Consider the following 20,499-nt stretch of genomic DNA (forward strand, 5'->3'; position numbering starts at 1 on the left):
CAAGAAAATTTAAGAAGAGAAATTGTGTAACAAGGTGTTAATTTATGATTACTCACCAATGAGAGAGAGAAATTTAAAATTTGACCTACTACATATCACATCTCTTCTAGTTCATGTACACCAGTAGTTATGAAATGCTATAATTTGTTTTATATGTAGTGAAATTTAGACAAAAGAAAATGTATCATCCTTATTTATATCAATGAGTAGCCAAAGTGTTAAATGAAATAATGAACACATTGGTAACAGAAGACAGGAATGACTGTTAGAAGACCTAACATTGAATTTGCAATTTTACCTTTTTGGGCCTGTTTCCTCATCTGTAAAATAGGCATAATAATCTTGCCAATGCTTACCTTGCAGGATTGGTTGCTTGATAAACAATTATATACTATGTAATCAAAATTTGCTATTATCATAATTAATATTTATGCAAACCTCTTTCCATTTTTTTAATCAGCATTTTCATTCAAAATCCCTCACCCACTGAGGAACTTGGTTATCTAGAGATATTCCAGACATCTGGGTGGCCCCAGGCCAGGTTAAATTTCAGAGATCCTGACACTCATAGCTTGTATTATCTCACTTATGCATTTTCTTAGAACAGAGTTAATACCACACGGCTGCTGCAGACCTGTAACTTGTACCAAAGAAATACCTTACTGTCTTCTCATTATCAACTAATGGGAGCAAAAAGTAGTGAATAAATTAATCTTAAAATTTAGGGTGCCAAACAGCCTTCTTGAGTTGTTGAGTAGTTTTCATGTAGTTCAGAAGTATGTTTTTTTTGTCTAGATTAAGAGGTTGATATTAATATTTTAAAATATCATTTTCTCCCTGGAAATTTTCAATATTAAAGTACCATTATTCTAAGATTATGTAATAATTGAGCTGGGTATATCAAGGTACCATGTTTTTTCTTAAAACTGATTTGTTGATTACTATCATTATGAGATGAGTTATTAGAACATTGGAACATCATTTATTTAATTACATGAGTATATAGACCTCAAGATACTTTAATTATATAATAGCAATACTTCTGGATTCAGCTTTGATGAATTTCAATTATATATAGTTTCAATTATGTATGTATGTATAATTTACACTGGGATTAAATGAAAATTTAATGAGAATTTTGTCAGTTGATTTCTAACTCTAGGACAGTGTGGCTGGGAAAGCTCAAAAGGCTAATGTTCATTTTATCCATTGTCTTACATGTTTTTAAGTTGATAATTAGAAGCTGATTTTTTAAAATGTTATATGATATTAAGAAATGTTCATATGTCTTTATGAAAAAATATCATTAGATATCTAAGTTTGAAATAATCAGTTTTTTGTCTTTAAAATTTTAACTCTAAAATGTCACTATAATGAATATAATGAATAAAATATTTTATTTTTGTAATGATTCATAACTGCCTTATTTAAATTTAAACAATTAACAATTCAAGAGTTTTTTCCCATATACATACCAAAAGCTTCTGTTTCTTTCAGAAATATTACATAAAAATAGGTGAATTCCTTGTAAGTAATAACATACATTTTCAAAGCTGGAAAACTTCAAACCATTTAAAATTAAATTAAATTTTTCCATTTTCCATAAATTTTCAAAGTTGGAAAACTTCAAACCATTTAAAATTAGATTTAAATTTTCCATTTTTCCACTTTTGACATTTTGCTTAGCATTCCTTGCTAGTCTTTGTTTAGTTCCAAGTTTTTAATTATGTCAATTTATTCTGTGTGCACACACTTGTGTACACACATGCATACATGTGTCTGAATATTCAGCTTCATTTGTAAAAATGATTAAAAATTTATTCTTATGAAAAATAACTTATTTTTAGTTGTCCTTTTTAAATTTTCATATTTTTATTGGGTTTAGAATCATGTAGCAATTTCATATCAATTGTTTGTCGTATAGGACCTCTATAATTTGTGATCCCACGGGACTAACAAATCATGAGTATATGAAATAAACTCAGTACTTTCTGAAATGAGTAGAATTATCTCCAATACTTAAAATTTCTAGAACTTTAATTCTAGAAGAGAAAGGATAATCTTAGAAATAGCAGAAAATTTTGCAAGTCTATTTGAAAACTGTAGATAAGAATCTAGGACAAATCAGGTTTTATATGGTAATGTGGCTGATAGAGTTTAGTGAACTATGACAACTTCTTATGATTTCTCAGAGTACCATATAAAAAAGTGACAAATTTTGTGAGTAGTTACTAAGGGATAGCTAATAGTTTTTTTTTTTTTTTTTTTTGGTAGGTCTTTAAAGAATATGGCTCACCTCCAATCACTTTCTCATTAATATTTCAGAGGAAGTAGTATCCAAACATGTAATTCCAATTAACACACTTTTTGGTAGCTTTTGAGAGGCCAGAGATCTGCATAATTCAAGAGAAGGAACTGTTGAGGAGTCATTATCTATTTTTGATTTATACAAAGTGTGACTAATTTTGTAAAGAGTGGAGTCCTCTATGAAATAGAATTAAACTAGTCCTATTGAGAAATTGTACACTTAGTGACATAACCATTGCTCAAATCATTTTGGGACAACTCTTTTAGGAATATCTTTAATGCTTACAGCATATTCTTTTGAATTGTTTTAGCAAAGGCAAATTTTCACCCTTTGAAGTTGGATTTTACTTTTGGAAATAGCCAAAATTCATTTGGGAGCCACGTCTGATAAATAGGTACATTGAATTTAATACACACAGGGATCTGCAATGAAGCCTGATTATAATCAGTTATGATTTTCTCCTATGATTTAAAAACTTTGAAGGCAGTTTCAAAGAAGGAAGTCTAAGATTTTCTTTATTTTTTGATGGGTTTGGGTTGCAGCATTGTCAAAATAATTGTTGGGGTACATGTGTTTGAATGTACAAACTATTTGTTTATATGAAAGCCAGTCTTCATAGTTTGTAGTCACATTGCATAAATACAGGTATTAATAAACCCAAGATGTCACTTTACAAATTTATTTTTCTGACAGTCTTTAGAGACTCAGAAAAGAAAAGAAATTTCTTTTGTGTATATGTTAATCTGCTAACAAGAAAATAAAAGATTCTCTTTATGTGTGTGACTATTTTTTCCCCTCTCTCTTACAGCATTGACAAGATATCTAAAGTAACCTCTCCTGTTCTGGTAATTCATGGTACAGAGGATGAGGTAATAGATTTTTCTCATGGTCTGGCAATGTATGAGCGATGCCCACGAGCAGTAGAACCCCTCTGGGTAGAAGGAGCAGGGCATAATGACATAGAGCTTTATGCACAATATCTGGAAAGACTAAAACAGTTCATCTCTCACGAACTCCCCAATTCCTGAAGAAGAATACTTGATTTTACCTCATTTACTGTGAATGGAAGAATTATGTTTTTGCACACGCTTTAACTTGGATAGCTGTGATGGCTTTATAACTATGAAGAAATGCCCAGTCTTGAGGGTGTTCTAATCAAATATCTGATGAAATTTCAGTCTTTTGTATATGAAAATCAGTCTATAATGCACATAACGTGATAAACAGCTGTAACTTTTCAGCTTCATTACCTTGGAGAAAGTGGAAATGATAGCTGAACATGGGGACACTTTTCTAGTGCTATAAGAAATAAACCCACGATCAGTTTTCTCTTATGTCTGATCATTTATGATTCTGTCACGCAAGACTTTTTTTTAATCCAATGGTTTCAGCATTTGGAATACTGCTTTTGTCTAATTACAACTTCTACTTAATGGATTCTTGCCTTTGATCTAAGGGAGTAGTGTTTAATTTTTGAATTTTTAAGCTGTGGTATTGTAACTGGAAAGCTTATCAGGATGAAACTTTCTCTCTTAGTAATTCTTGTTAATGTATTGATCTTTTCCCCTAAGCAATCCATTCAAGTGATTCCTTTTTTTCCTAACACATAAAAAATACATAGGGAGTTATCACCATCAGATTTTATCAACTGTAATTATATAAATATAACTGGAATATTCTTAAAGAAAAATTAATGAAACAATGTTTTTTTAAAGTGTAAATTTATTACTAGCAGTTTTAATATTCAAGTTGTCTGATTGGTCTGACAAAGAGCCATAGCAGACTTTCCTTCTGTAAAGCATTCCTTGTAGACTTTTTAAAAGGATTGTACATATTTGAATTTACATTGTGCATAGATTCTTAATTGGTAATTTTCATTTAAGTCTAGTTATCACTACAAACTGCAAAATTCTTGTTTATAAATGATTGAATACATTTTGTTAATATGTTTTTATCCCTGTTATTTTGCTATTAAAATTTTTATAATATTTCCAAGACAAAATAATTATACATTTATGTTTTGATGGATTTGTGTAATTAAAAGTTTCACTAAACTACTTTTAATTTAGAAGTCATTTGGTTTTTGACACTGGAATGGCACAGAAATGCAAGACATTTGAAATTGTTACACTACTCATAGGTTGGGGTTTGGGATTTTTTTTTTTTTTTGGTTATATGTGTTTTTCCCCAGATTTAAAGGCCTTAAATGTACTGTAAGCAAGCCTCAGAATGTTATAAAATTTGATTGGGATTGATTGCCACTATGTGTACTATTGCTTAATGCAACACAGTGGTTGTATTGGAATAAAGGATGCATGGATTGGAGCATATTGACTTGTGTGATTTTCCTTTATTTTACCTAAAAAAAAAAAAAAAACAAAAACTAAACAATGGACAAGGTAAGAATATATTTTGTTGGATTTTGGGGGAGGGGAATGTGTCAAACTTTCTTTTGTTTCTTCTGGAGAAAGTCCCTTGATGTTTCCAGACTTCTCTATATCAAAAATGATGTATATATGTGCCTCTGGCTAAAAACAGTAAAGTACCAACCTAAAAACAGATAGTGCAATATAAATTTAAGTACTTGTTTTCTCCCTTATAAATAAATCTATGGGTCTAAACTGGGTTTGCACAAGGTAGAGGTAAATCTCTCTTACCAACATCCAAAAGGAGAATTACTATATATAAAATGTATATCTATATCTATATTTATATAAATCTGCTTCACCTTTTTGACCTGTGACCTAGCTTATCTTTAACTTTATCAATTTAAAAATTCAAGCAGTGGGAAGTTTTTGTAACTAGCTTTCAGTTATCATCATCTCGGGTTGCCTAGACAGAGCCAGACCAAATAATTTCACAACCTCAGGCTAATTGTTCCCCACCCCTGTCTTAGAGTCTCTCCACCAATCCATTCTCCACAATGCTACACACATGACTTTCCTAAATCATGAATTTGATCATATACTTCACTAATCAATTCCATTTGCTTCCTCTTAACTCTTTGATCAAACTTAAATTCCTTTAGCATGCAAAACTTTCCTAGCTTTACACTCTTATTAAATTTCAGATATAAAATGCTACTACATGTCATGGTTGAATCATACTGGTCCATTAGTTCCTTTCACAAATTGTTCTGTCTTCCCTCAGTACCTTTACACTGGCTGTTCCCCATGCCTGTAGTATGCTTATTTATCTCTTCCTTTTAACATCTGTGGTTTCAGCCACAATACAATAAACTTTTCCTGATAATACAACTATCATGCTCCCTCCCAAAACTGCCTTGTATGTATAATTACACATTCACATATGTGCTTATGTACATTCACACATAGAGTTATTGAGTTGTTTCTAGTTGTTTTCAACCCTTTTGACCCCATTTTGGGTTTTCTTGGCAACGATCCTAAAGGTGTTTGCCATTTCTTTCTCCGGTTCATTTTATAGATAAGGAAAAGTGAGTCAAACAAGTTTAAGGGACTTTTCCAGATTTTGAAGCCAAATTTGAATTCAGGTCTTCTTACTCTGGACCCAACACACTCTTCACTGACTATACCACCTAGTGTTGTTTGTCTCTCTCACTCTCTCTGTTTTTTTCTGTTTCTGTCTGTCTGTCTCTCTCATTCTCTCTCTTGCGTGCGAGTGCTTTCTCTCTCTCTGAATATGTGTATGCATATGTCAAATAAGTGACATACCTCATGCCCTCAAGGAACTTATATTCTAATGGGGATGGAAATATCCATATATATATATAAGTTCACAGAAGATGGATGAATGGATAGATAATAGACATGTAATACAGACCCAGAGAATAAATCCCCCTTTAAGAATACAAAGACCTCTGGGTTCTGATTAGGTTAAGTCTTTTACATGTTATTGTATTCTAATCAGATTCATTTTCTATTGATTCTCATCTAAGATCTGTGCCACTGAAATAGTGAAAGTTGGAAGATAAGAAAGTATTAGAAGAAATAAATAATTGGAGGAATTGCTATAGTGAGATATTCAAGAGGGTATTGGAAATCATTAAGAAAAAGAAAGGTAATAAAAACAGATTTTCCCAATATTTAAAGGTCCTGTCTAGGCTTGGCCATCTGCTCATGAATAGGGATGGAATTGCTTCCTACTTTACCATATATGGTAGTTCCCATTTCCTAGAATTTGGAACTCAGGTTACTGTTAATGATTTTATGGATTTTGTTAGAACCATCTAGTTCATATGAACACAAAGGTCCAGAAAGATATGACTTTGTTCAGCATGACTTTAAAAATTTTTTTTTTTAATTTTTTATTAAAGCTTTTTATTTACAAAACATGTGCATGGGTAATTTTTCAACACCCTTGCAAAACTTTCTGTTCCAAATTTTTCCCTCCTTTCCCTCCTCATCCCCTCCCTTAGATGGCAGGTTGTTCAATACGTGTTAAATATGTTAAATCCAATATATGTATACATATTTATACAGTTATCTTTCATCATGACTGTTGAGCAATTTTAGATTTAAAAAGATTTCTGTGAAAGTTTAACCATAAAATAATTTTAATGGGAAAATAAAGTTTCAAGGCTTTTAATTAGCTTTTAAAACATAGCTCTTTGTAATATGGATCATGCCTGAATGGCATTTTAAGTTCTTTAGTTATAAGAGATTTAGAGATGAAAGGTTAATGCAACTACCTTTTAGAGATGAGGAAACAGACCCCATAGGAGTTAGGTGACTTGAACAAGGGATGGTGATTTAGATTATAAACAGCAGAGCCATAATTTGAACATTTAAATCTATCGTATTTTCCACTGTGGACAGAGGGAAGGAAAGGGGGGAAAAAAAAGAAAAGGTTTATATTGCCTAACTGGCCAGTTCCAGATGGGTCCCCAGGGGAGTAGCTTCTACTTCTCATAGATGTATGTGTCCTTTGTTTTCCAAGGGGGATTATGACATCAGGGAGGTGATGCCATTACATGCAAGTGAGTTGGATTTATGTGAGGGAGGGCTGTGCAAGGTCACTTACCTCACTTTCTTCTCTAGTGTCATCTGGATCCAGAGGCAACATATAGGTCAGGATTAATAGAGAGACCTTGGCCTTTATAAGATAAGTTCTTTTACAGGTCTTAGTTTGAAATGTCTAAGCAAGTTTTAAGTGCTGCACAACACCTGCTTTCCCTGCCTTCATGGCCTTTTGAACAAATTGTTCTCATCTGCCCATTCAACCAGGGGAAGTCTTTACATGCTTGGAGTAGACATCTCCCTAATTCACCATAGGGTTTGAGATCCCTGAACTTGATTTAGCCCATCTGTCCAAACAGTTTACTAGGGTGGGGCTGCTGCACATGCTGTAGCTACTTGGAAGCGTAGTGAGACTTAGGTGGGTCAGGTGGACACCAAAGGTGAAAAGCTGCTCTGTAAAGCCCAGCAGCCCTCATCCCAGAGGTACTCGTCTTCCCTGAGTACTCCCTACATCCTGAATGTTCATAGGAACAATTTGTGTCCAACTTGTGGCAGAGCATTCTGAGCTCGTGTGGGTCTGATCAGCCAGTCAGATATATTGACATAGTTATGTGATTTTGGTCTTCTTAGAGAAGGGAGGACTACAACCAGCCAGTGACTGAGATACTGCCCAATCTGTGATTAAAGCTAGATAAGAAATGGATAAGAGAATGGACTCTTACATAGTCTAAAAGAATGAATGTATGAACAAATAAATAAATCTGAGAGGGGAAAACCAGACCCTCAGGGATTCTGGCTATTACAGAAATGATTAGGAGTATGATGAAGCTCTGCAGCTGGATAACAAATGATGAGTTTTGCTCTGGGCCCCCCAGGGGAACTGAGAAAGTGAATTTCTGAGTTGATTTGAACTTAGAGGAAGTCCAGGTGATCATCCTTGTGAGAAGTACTAAACAATAGAGCCAACATTTGAACCAAGCTTTCTGATTCTAAATCAGTTCTCCTACCACTAATATCTGTAGTATCTGATTGTAGTGAATTTTGTTAAGTATACTCTTAGACTGAGCCCTTGGCAGGAGATAATAGAGCAAAATAGGTACCTCTTTTTTTTAGATTCTCCTAAGTCGTCCCAATTACAGTCCATGTCTTCCTCTAGTAATTAATTTAAAAATTTCTCACTTAGCTCATATCTCACTGGCTTCTTTCCATCATCCACCTTATCCATCTTGCCATCTTCCTTCCCTGCCCATGTATTCCCTCACTCCACCTCTTATGTTGACTTCAGTAATCAAATCAATAGTATCTTTATTTCTGAAAAGGCTGTATTAATTTTTTTGTTCAATTGTTTACAAGTTATATCTGACTCCATTCTGGTTGGCAAAGATACTAGAGTGATTTGCCATTTCCTTCTTCAGCTCATTTTACAGATGAGGAAACTGAGGCAAATAGGATTAAGTGACTTGCCCAGGAACACCCAGCTAGTAAGTGTCTTAGCCCAGATTTGATTGGGGAAGATAGATGATTCTTCCCGATTGCTAGACTCAGCTCTCTATCCACTGCGCCACCTAGCTGCCAACATGCCATTTGCTTTTCTTAATGAGTTCACTATCTATGACTCAAGACTAAAAGTTGCCTGCCCTGGCTACCACTCTCCTACATGTATTGACTTTCCTATGTAATTTCCTTGAGAACAGGGATTGTCTCTGTTTATATTTGCATCCTGAAAGCTTAGCACATCCTTAAGTGCTTAGTAAGTGCTAATAAGTGCATTTTTTCTCATTTCCATTATTCAGTTTCCTCCTCTGTGATCATAAGTCATTGAACCCCTATAAGGAAATAGATTATCTTTAAAAGTCATCTCGGGTTCCAAATCCTAGAATCCTCCAGAAACTATGACTACATTTATTTTGTTGTTAAATTATCTCTAAATTAGTGGTCCGTACCTCAATTCATGTGTTATTTATGACTCCATGGAGATCTCATAAGTGAATGTAGAAATTATGAAATTATGATTTATTATGAGTAAAATGTTTGATTTGAATTTCTGTTTTATGTACCTATATATCTAAGGTTGCATAAAAGTTTCTCCAGCAAAAAGGAGTCACAAATGGAAAAAATTTAAGAAGCCCTATATTAGAATGAAAAGATCATTATACGTGGAAGTATATGACTAGGGTTCAAAACCTACCACTGATGCAACCTCTATGAGCTTTGAACAGTCATTTACCTTACCTAGGTCTTACGTTCCTCATCTGTAAATTGAAATAGCTCGACTAAATAAACTCAAAAGTCCTTTACTTCTTAACTTCTCCACACCATGGTTTGCTCATTTGTAAAATGAGAATAATGTTATTCACAGTGTTTTCCAGAGGAATACACCTTGCAGAAAGCTGTAAGACATTATACATGACAATTATGACCAAACTCTCTTCTCCATTATCTGAAATGGCCAGGAAGCTGCTTTAGTAGCTGGTTCACAGAGTAACCAGTTCTTTTACCCCTGCTCATATGTGCTTAGCAACAGAGCCCAGTAGGTGGACTAGGACAGCTACGTATTGAATCATGCATTTAAAATAGGAGCTACGGAGTTTAATGACAACTCAAATTAGAACTCGGGTTTTCTCATAATGTTCTTTGCACTATGAGGCTGTGTCTCTTATCTGAGCATTAACCCACCATCATTATCAGTAGATTGTGTACTTTGAATTGTTTTTCTAGAACATACTCTTTTGCCCAGTTAACCTTTTGACCAGTATCCTGCACTTGCAAAACTGTCCGTCGCTGTGCAAGGGAGAATACTTGTGACTGCAGCAGAGCCTGTGTAAGGGGTGTCTGTGTTCCAGAATGCGCTTCTTAGAAATTACTGTGTTCTGAATTCTATAAATGTTTCAAGTGTAATTGTTGATAAGGTCCTCTAGGAAGTCGGGTAGAAAACAAGTTAAAAAACAAGCTAGAAGATTGAAGGGCAAAGTAGCCAGGAGAGAAGAGAAAAAAACAGAAGTCATCATCTTGAAGGAAACGAAAAGAAATGCCTCCACAGCCAAGGGATCTCCCCCCCACACACACATACACACATACCTTACTAAAGTTTGACAAGTGGTGGAAGGGTAACGCTATCCTTTCTCTTCCCCAATAAAAAAAGGAAAAAAACTGGGGAACAGCTCAGATATGTGGAGCTAGTAAGAGAAAGCAGCTAAAGTATTGTATAGAAAAACCCCAGGACACCTCAAGTGTTGCCCCAAAATGTTCTAACTACAATGAATGACTGGTTTCTCCTGCATTTAATAGGGAGAAAAATGGTTAATATAGGAAGCAGCAGAATTATCTATGTTGATCCTCCATTGAGTGAAGGGGTTTGGAGAAAGGTCTAAAAAGCTGGAGATTGAAGGAAAGGTTTTGGAGGTGTGTAAGTTTTTGCTATTTATGTTGCTTATCTGTTAACTTGCATTTCTCTCCCCTCTTTTTTGCATTATGTTTACATTTATGTAACTCTAGTGAGATTCAAGAAAAAAATGTGGGCTTAATTAAATTAGGGTTCCAAAAACATTTTAGCAACTCACATGTCACCTTTAGACATGTTATATGTGGCATCTTACCCTGCGATTTAAAAGTTATTATTTTGAATTATTTTTATAGGCTATTTGGAATTTTCAAGTTGAAACTTTTCCTCTATCAAAACAAAGATCATTTAAAAGTTTTTTCTTATATATTCTGTTTGCTTTAATGGATATTATAAAGTTCTTTCCCCTAGTGTGACTTTTCTTGACCATACCAGTTTTTGGATTTTGATTTTTAACAATAACTGATTAGACAGTTAACAGACATTTACTTAGTGTCAGGCACTGAAAATACAGGAGCAAAAGACAGTCTGTTCTCAAGGAGTTCATAGTCTGATGAAAGAAGTAACATCATAAGTACCATGTATAAACAAGCTTTATAGAACAAAAATAATCAACAAAAAGAAAACAGTAGCATTAAGGGGATTAGGAAAAAGATTCTTGTGGAAAGGAAGCTAGGAAGGAGAGAATTCCAGACATAAGAGGTAGCCAACTTAAAAGTTCAGAGTCTGGAGATGGATTATCTGAGGGAGGAATAACAGGAACTTGTTGTCATTACATTCTAGAGTAGATGACTGAGTAGGAATTACAAGAAGTTTGGAAAGATAGGAAAGAGAAAGGTTATGAAAGACTTTGAATACCAAATGTTGGAGTTTACTGAGGAGTGGTCAAATGAGCATATCTGTGCTTCAGGAAAATTAAATGAGTGGAAATGGTCTAGAATGGAGAGAGACTTGTTCTAAGCAGCAGACTACTGAAAGTTTTTACACATGAGGTTCTGAGAGCCTAATCCACAAGTCTTGGCAAAAGATTAGAAGTGGGAGGTGAGAAAGTAAGGCATTGAAGACACTTAGATTGTGAACCCAAGTAACTGGGAAGATGGCTGTACTCTTCACAGTAACAGAGAAGTTAGAAAATAGGTGAAAAGATAATGAATTCAGTTTTGGATATTTGGGGCTTAAGATATGATACCCAAGTTGTCTAGTAAACAACTGGGGAGGTGAGACCGGATAATATGAAAGAGAGTAGGACTGGACAAATAAATCTGAGATGACAGTGTATTAGTTAAACTAATTCACTAAGGTTTTAAGATGGGGAAGGATGAAGAATGTAGCTAGTGCCAAGGTGATATCCTCTGAAAGAATTAAGGAATTGAGATATCAAAAATTACAAAAATGAAGAACAGGGTTTGGGGTTGTAAGGCAAAAGAGTTGGAAGGACAACAGATTGTGATCAGATAAGACATTTCAGAGATTTTAAACATGGAAATGGAGCTTTTGTAGGTGATTACAGGATCAAGGCTATGAACATCTTTGTATAACTGAAGTCAGGTTTGGATAAGTCAAAGGAAACAAATAATTTGAGGAACTGGAAGGTGAGGAAGTGTCAATGTGTATATTGAGGTCCTTTACTCTCAAGGCAGGTATTGGAGAATAAAGAAATTGTGTGAATGAGACACTGAATTCATTGAGGATAAAAGTGTCCTGGAAGTTGATAGGTGACACCTATTAGAATTTTGCTTGGATAGTAGATGTGGATTGAGTGAACCTCAAAGGAATCACTGAGTGATGTAGGTAAAAAAAGAACCTGGAAGTGCCAAAAGGGGAGCAAGAAATATTCCAATTCCAACTATTCACCTTGACCAGTGAGTTGGCAGAACAAGTAAAAGTCCACCTTACTAAAAATGGTGGCCATGGAGATTGTGTCATCAGGATGCCAGGTCTCAGAGAATAAGAAAAGAGTAGGAAAAGAAAAGATTTAAGATGATTCCTTTCAAGAGCACTGTGGAAGCAGGTGATTTACTTTAGAATGGGACATTGGGGCAGGGTGGATTGAAAGGATGGGAGTAAGGAGTTATTCATAGAGAATGGTATTTGAAAAATTATGTCATTGAATTATTGTTTATTACTGAAACCTCCAAGTTATTTCAGTATACTATGATTAACTGCTGGATTAAATAACACTTCTCCTCCTTAATTATTAAAAACAAAACAAAAAGTTTGTTGGTTTACGGCATAATAGTGGACATTAGAGATGGTGACATCATTACATTAATTCTTTAGGGAATGTAGACTGCAGGCTAAGATATCTTATATAAATGTATGAAACGAGTATAATCTACCATTCACAGAGAAATAACTATTAATAAAACTCGTTAGAAACCATTTAATTAACCCCTCTATAAAGAGATTATATAAGGGTTAAACTGTAGATGTCCTGGTGTGAGAAAGATGGAATTAGGATCTGGTGATGAGCAAGCTGTTGGACAGAATGCTAGTGATTGACTCTGATGAGCATAAATAGCAGTTGTTTCTGTTTGGATCAGAAACTCTGAAGATCTTTACCTCTCAGACTGGATTTTTCTTTTTTCCTGACTAGGTAAAAGTTTCTAGGTAAAAAATTTGTTGCCCCAAATCTTACCTAGCTTTAATCACTGAATGGGCATTGCCTTAGTCAAAGTGAGATCTGTTAAAGACTTAAGGCCAAGGTTCACTGCATCCAGGGCCATCTCCAGTTGTTCTGATCTCTATCTGGCCACTGGACCCAGATGGTTCTGGAGGGGAATGTGAGACATGTGACCTTACCCAGTCTCCTTCACTTAAATCCATTCCACTTGCATGTTGTAGCATCACTTCCCTGATGTTATAGTCTTTTTTGAGAATGAAGGATAATGCCCATCAATTGGAGAATGGCTGAATAAATTGTGGTATATGAATGTTAAGGAATATTATTGTTCTGTAAGAAATGACCAGCAGAATGATTTCAGAGAGGCTTGGAGAGACTTACATGAACTGATGCTAAGTGAAATGAGCAGGACCAGGAGATCATTACATATTTCAACAACAATACTGTATGATGATCAATTCTGATGGACGTGGCCCTCTCCAACAATGAGATGAACCAAATCATGTTCCAGTAGAGCAGGAATGAATTGAACCAGCTACACCCAGCGAAAGAACTCGGGAAATGAGTGTAAACCAGCACATAGAATCTCTAATCCCTCTATTTTTGTCCACATTCATTTTTTATTTCCTTCACAGGTTAATTATACAATATTTCAGAGTCTTATTCTTCTTGTGCAACAAAATAACTGTATGAATATGTACACATATATTGTACTTAACATATATTTTAACATATTTAATATGTATTGGTCTACCTGCCATCTGGGGGAAGTTGTGGGGGTAAGGAGGGGAAAAATTGGAACAAAAGGTTTTTTCAATTGTCAATGCTGAAAAATTACCCATGCATATATTTTGTAAATAAAAAGCTATAATTAAAAAAGAGAGAGAAAATCAAGGATAAACAACCACCTCCAGCAACATGTACTAACAGTAAAGAGGAATGAATAGAGAGTTTATTATCAGCCTACCAGACTCATGGGAAACTGGTCCTTTTCAAGGGTGCCCTGGAACCCACCAAATGAATGACCTTTTGATCCTGGCTAAATCATGCTACAGTTATGAAAATGCTTCGAACTGATAGGGAGAAAATATTGAATGGCAGATCTACCAAAAATCTGATGTCCAAAGGACATATTATGAGAATATCTGCAGATACCTGAGAGTGGTTTCCTAGTCCAGAGAGTTCTAAGGACACATTGGTAAAGTACCTTCCAACAGGAAGAAGAGCTCTGTTTTTGTGCTGAGATTGGAAAAGATGCTGCAAAGAGCCATGATTTGGGATATGCTACCTATTAGCACATGGATTACACCAGGTTGGCTCAGTTATTCAGGGACATTGTCTTTTTAATATATTGGTGAAATTCTGAGCAGAGGGAGCAGCCTTTTGGTTACTCAGAACTAATTCAATCAAGGTAGCAGACAAAGCTTATGTCTGCTGTGTGCTGGGATGTGTGCTGAAGTAACAAAAATCAACTTCTCTAGACTCCAAAAAATCTTCAATGACAGTATGGGCCACTGGGTCCAAAAGAGATCAATTCATATCCATCAGATAATTTGGTAGACTCTATGAGCAACTGGGAGAGAAGTTGACCTCAAAAAGTTTCTTTAGGAACTTGAGAGCCATTACCCAAAGGTAACTAGATTACACAAGGTTCAAATCCATGTATTTCATCTTAGGAGAAATGTGTAGTCAGTCAGCAAGCTTTTATTAAGTGTTTACTATGTGCCTGATACTATGATTAATGCTAAGGATTCAAAGAAATGAATGACACTGCATTTTGAGACACTACAAACATAATCTCATTAGAAAGACATGCATGCATTCTATTCTTTTTTTCTTTTTCTTTCACTTTTGAAATAAATTGAGCAATTCTAAACTTTGAATGATAAAGTTTCTATTTATAAACTAAGCTTAAAGTTTTCTTAGATAGTACTGTGTTCATACTTATTATTCTTCATTCAAATTTATCGTCATCAGTGCTTAGCATGAGTAAGCATTTGATAAATACTTATTGACTGATTGAAAAATCATCCTTCATCTCAATGTATATGATATTTAAATATTGAACTGGGGAGGATGTGCACAGGTCCACAAAAATCTTAGACTTCATAATTCCTGCTGGGCCTGCCTATTAAATATATTTGTGAAGATAGATTTCTGATCTGAATATGTCACTCCATTGTTCAAAACCCTTCAGTAGTGCCCCAGTGCTTACTAACATTCAGACATATTTTCCTGGCAACCAAGGCCCTCTACAGTTTTGCCTCACTTACTCTGGCCTTATCTATACTATTTCCTATTCCAGCCAAACGGAATTGTTGCTCATCTCCCATAAATATCCTTCATTTCCTATCTCTGTGCTTTGTTGAATAGTTCCCCAATGCCTAGAATATCCTACTTCCTTAAATTCCAATAAAAGTGCCATCTTCCCTCTGAATCCTTCTCTTAACCACTTCCTTCTATCCCCAATATCACTGGTAATGATCTCCCCATCTCAGAGTGCATATGGTGCTTGGATTATATATCTTAATAATACCTCATATTTATTTAGCATTTTGAAATTTATAAAACCTTTTCCTGACAACAGATAGTAAAGTAAGGTAGATAGTACAAGTATTGTCATCACCCCCATTTTATGGATGAAAGTGAAACTTAAGTAAAAATGACTTGTTCAAGTCACAGAGAAAATGGAGAATAGGGATTTGAACTCAGGGCTTTTGACTTTGTTTCAGTGCTTGTTCTATTCCATCCTGTTAATTCATATACAAAATATATTTTTGTTTGAATTGTGTTCATGTAATATGCCCCTTTCAGCTGTAAGCACCATGGTTTTCAGCTCTTATTTCTTGCCTATGTCATCTCCAGTGCCTTACATAATAATCATAGGTATTTCTTTAATCTGAGAATTATTGAATATAGAGATTTAGTAGGGTAGTGTAAGTAATGAATATATGTTTGAAAGGAGATGATACTAAGTAGGCAAAAAAAAAAAGTCTTCAGCTCATTTTACGGATAAAGAAACAGGACAAATTTAAACAGATCATTCTGACTTCAGGCCCAGAGCTCTACTCCTTGTGTCACCTTGCTTCCTAGCATAATAGCTGTTTATTTATTTGTTTCTGCCTTTCAGCTGCAGAATGGATATTATAATAATATCATCTGTGTGAATTAGCAAATAAATACTACAAATGCATCAATGTCTATAAATATGCCTCAGTAATTCAAAGGATTTATGGGTTCATTGAAATTAAAGAAAGGGTACACTTAATAAAAAAAATTAGGAAGTCAATAAACTAACCTCAAACAAAGAAGAAAATTTAAAATCCAGAAGGAAATAGATAAAAATAAAAAGAAGCAATAAATAAAAACCTGTTTAAAGAATTTTAACAAAATCAATAAACCATTAGTTAATTTTATGGGGAAAAGAAGAAAAATAAAATTGCTAATATAAAAGTTGAATAAGATTAATTTCTATTGAATAGAGTAAAAATAAATAATGTTATCACATAAGTATGTATTATATACACAATTAGGTAAATACATGAATATCTCTGTGTACGGGACTTCTTCCAGCAAACTAGATTATAATCCACCTGTAATTTAGCAGATAAATCCTAGAGACACATGAGATCAGGGTGCCTTCTTCAAAGTGGTAAAGCAGACGGAAAACAGAAAATAAAAGAGTTAGTATTTGAACTCTGTCCTTCCCAACTAATTTCAACAATATATGTCCTCTATACTTTTAAATGAAATTGTTGTAATAAATTGCACTCTTCAGAATCCAATTTTATTCAATGCAACAAATATTTATTAAACGCCTACAATGTTCTAAACAGCAGTGGGGGGAGGGGAGGAAACAACAGTCTTTGCTTCCAAGGGTTTTCCAAAATTATCACATATAAATGGATAACAGAGGTGGGACAAAGAAAAACTTAGACAACATGCTCTAGTAATATTTGACGAATGAAAAAGAATTAATAATAGTTGCAGGTAGATTAAGGGAGACTTGTTAGGTGAATTGAACTTGAGTTCAGCCTTGAAAGAAGATTCTGAAAGGCTAAGGTATATAATCTAGGGATGATAGACAGTATATGCAAAACCGTGTAGGTAAGAGACACCAGGTTGAATTTAAGAAAAAGCACTAGTTGAATAAGAACATAACTTTATTAATTCAAGGTAAATTCTTTGAATTTCTGAGATTTTTCTTCCCTCAATGTAGGTGAAAACATTTTTGTCAGTAATTATACTACAAAAATAGCTTGTATTAAAAAAAAAAATCAACTATACTATTATGTAAAAACCACTTTTTATAAATATATAATTATATCTTCTAACCTTGTATTAGATTCAAAATCTCAAGAAATAGACATCATGACATCTCTTCTAATCAATGTATCTCTTAATAGCATTTAAACCACTGGTGGTGGTGGGGTGTGTTGTGTGTTTGTGTGTCATACACACAGACACAGTTTTATCTGGTACTGAAAAATGAAGCTGCAAAACCCAGAATTCAGTGCTGCGCAGAACTGCAGGCTGGCTGAGGATAACCTGAAGGTGATGGCTAGTACTGTTTGGGGGGACAAAAGGAAATGAAGCCTTGTACAAAAATGCCAAACCAGGAAAAGTAAATCCCAGACACCTATAGCCATGATAAAAGGACAACCGGGTATCATAGTGGATAGAGTACCAGGCCTAGAGTCAGAAAAATTCATATTTCTTTGTTCACATCTGACATTAGACACTAGCTGTGTGACCCATTGCTTTACCCTATTTGCCTTAGTTTCCTTGACTATAAAATGAAGCAAAAAAGAAAATGGCAAACCACTCCAGTTTTTCCAAGAAAACTTGATAGACAGATGCACTCAGAGCCCACTTCCGCACCAGATAAACTGCTAGAACCCTATGGCTTCCCTACCACTCAGCACAGTACCAGACATGAGGGTCCCTTGTGGATCTCAAGGCAACATCAGTGAGTAAAGTGAAGGCTTTGCAGGGCTTGCAGACCTTGGCACAAAAAGCCTGAGATGGTGCCCCTTCCACTCCAGGAACAGAGCTCAAATTTAAAAGAATAGAAAAAGGCCAAAAAAGATGAGCAAACTCCTCAGCAATGCAGTGATTCAGGGTAAATTCAATAGACTTTGGAATAGAAAATCTGCATCCAGAGAGAGAGAAATAATACATATTTAATCTATCAGCAAGTAATGCTGTCTTGGGGAGGGGAGAGATAAAGGAAGGGGGGAGAAAAATTTGGAACACAAAACAATGTTGAAAATTATTTTGATATTTTTTAAAATAAATTTTTATTGACAAAAACCATGCCAGGGTAATTTTTTACAGCATTATCCCCTGCATTCTCTTCTGTTCTATTTTGATATGTTTTTGGAAAAATAAAATATTGAAAATTTTTTTAAAAGATTTAATTTAATTTAATTTAATTTTAAAAACAATAAAAAGATTCTAACTATAGACAATTATTATGGTGACAGGGAAGATCAAGACACAAACTTAGAAGAAGACAACAATGTCAAAATACCTATGGGCAAAATCTCAAATTAAAATAAGAAGTGGTCTCAAGCCTAGAAAGAACTTATGGAAAAGGATCATAAAAATCATATAAGAGAAGTAGAAGAAAGACTGGGACAAGAAATGAAAATGATGCAAGAGTGGAAAAAGAAAACAACTACTTAAAAAGTAGAATTGGCCAAATGGAAAAGGAGATACAAAAATCCACTGAAGAAAACAATTCCTTAAAAAATACAATTGGCCAAATAGAAAAGAAAGTACAAAAAATAATTGAGAAAAACAACTTTTTAAAAATTAGAATTGGGCAAATGAAAGCTAATGTCCCTAAGAGATATCAAGAATCAAATTCAAAAGATTGAAAAAAGATCAGAGATCAAGGCACATGATATTCCAGAAGACAAAATAGCTAGGACCAAGAATCACTTACCCACTGACATTACGCAGAATACATCAAGGGAGGAAATAGCCATTCAATGAAATCAAAAGTTTTCAGTCTTTGATAAGGGAAGACCAGAACAAAATAAAAAATTTGGTCTCCAAAATCAAGACCCAAAAGAAGCACAAACAGGTAAAAAGGGGAAAGAAAACATAAGGAGCTTAATAAAAGCTTACATTCCTATATAGGAAAATGATACTTGTAATTCTTAAAAATTCTGACACTAATAGTACAGATTTTTTAAAGAGGGTATGAATATAAGATGCATATGAGGGAATGACATAAAAATAATTAAGAGATGAGAAAGAGTACACTGTGTGCAGAAGAAATGGAGAGATACAACCAAGTAAATTATTATTAGGCTCTAAAAACTTATTTCAGTAGATTGTGGATAATGAGCATCATTTGAACCTTACTGTCATCACTATTGGCTCAAAGAGGGAATAGTATACACAATCAATTAAATATACAAATCCATCTCATTTGACAGGGAAGTAGGAGGGGAAGTGATTAAGTAAAGTGTAGTGGAAGATTGAAAAAAGGAAGGGCAGATCAATAAAAGTGGTAGACAGAAGCAAAACAATGTCAAGGAGAGAAAGGGTGAAAGAAGAGAAAGGACAAATGCGGAAAACTAGGATGGAAGAAAATACACATTTACTGATCATAATAACTCTATGTGAATGGGATGAACTCTCCCATATAACAGAATCGGGAGTGGATCAAAAAACAAAATTCTACATTATGTGATTTACAAAAAACACACTAATAATGAAGAGAGCCATCTGCACTTAAGAAAGAGGTCTGTGGGGACTAAGTATGGATTGCAACATTGTTTTCACTTTTTTTTGTCATTTGCTTGCATTTTTTTCCTTTTTTTTTTCCTTTTTGATCTGTTTGTTTTTTGTGTGTGTGCAGCATGATAATTGTGGAAATATGTATCAAAGAATTGTACATGTTTAACATATTGTATTACTTGCTATCTAAGGGAAGGGCTGGGGGGAAGAAAGAGTTAAAAATAGTTTGGAACACAAAGTTTTGCAAGGGTGAATGTTGAAAACTATCTATGCTTGTGTTTTGAAAATAAAAAAGCTTTATATAACTTTTTTTTAATGAAGCCATCCTGAAAGCAGAGAGACACACACAGAACAAAGGTAAGGGTCTGGAGCGTAACCTATTATGCTTCAGCTGAAGTTAAAAAAAAAAAGAGCAAAAATAGATTTAATTAAAAGATAAGGATACCTCCAACCCTCCAAAAACAAAAAACAAAAAACAAACAAACAAACAAACAAAAACAAAACAAGAAAAACTAAAAAGGTAATTACAATGGTTGAA

At 34.3% G+C, this 20,499-nt stretch overlaps 1 protein-coding gene across 1 annotated transcript in view; it reads left to right on the top strand.

The window, feature by feature from the left end:
• ABHD17C (abhydrolase domain containing 17C, depalmitoylase) overlaps positions 1 to 4,638 on the top strand; it is an 84,110-nt gene extending 79,472 nt beyond the window's left edge. The window contains exon 3 of the mRNA XM_051981162.1: positions 3,117 to 4,638. Coding sequence (XP_051837122.1) covers positions 3,117 to 3,336 — 220 coding nt within the window. The 3' untranslated portion in view covers positions 3,337 to 4,638. The remainder of the gene's footprint in view (positions 1 to 3,116) is intronic.
• The last annotated feature ends 15,861 nt before the right edge of the window (positions 4,639 to 20,499 follow it).

Source organism: Antechinus flavipes, chromosome 2, assembly GCF_016432865.1.
Source record: "Antechinus flavipes isolate AdamAnt ecotype Samford, QLD, Australia chromosome 2, AdamAnt_v2, whole genome shotgun sequence".
Lineage (NCBI taxonomy): Eukaryota > Metazoa > Chordata > Mammalia > Dasyuromorphia > Dasyuridae > Antechinus > Antechinus flavipes.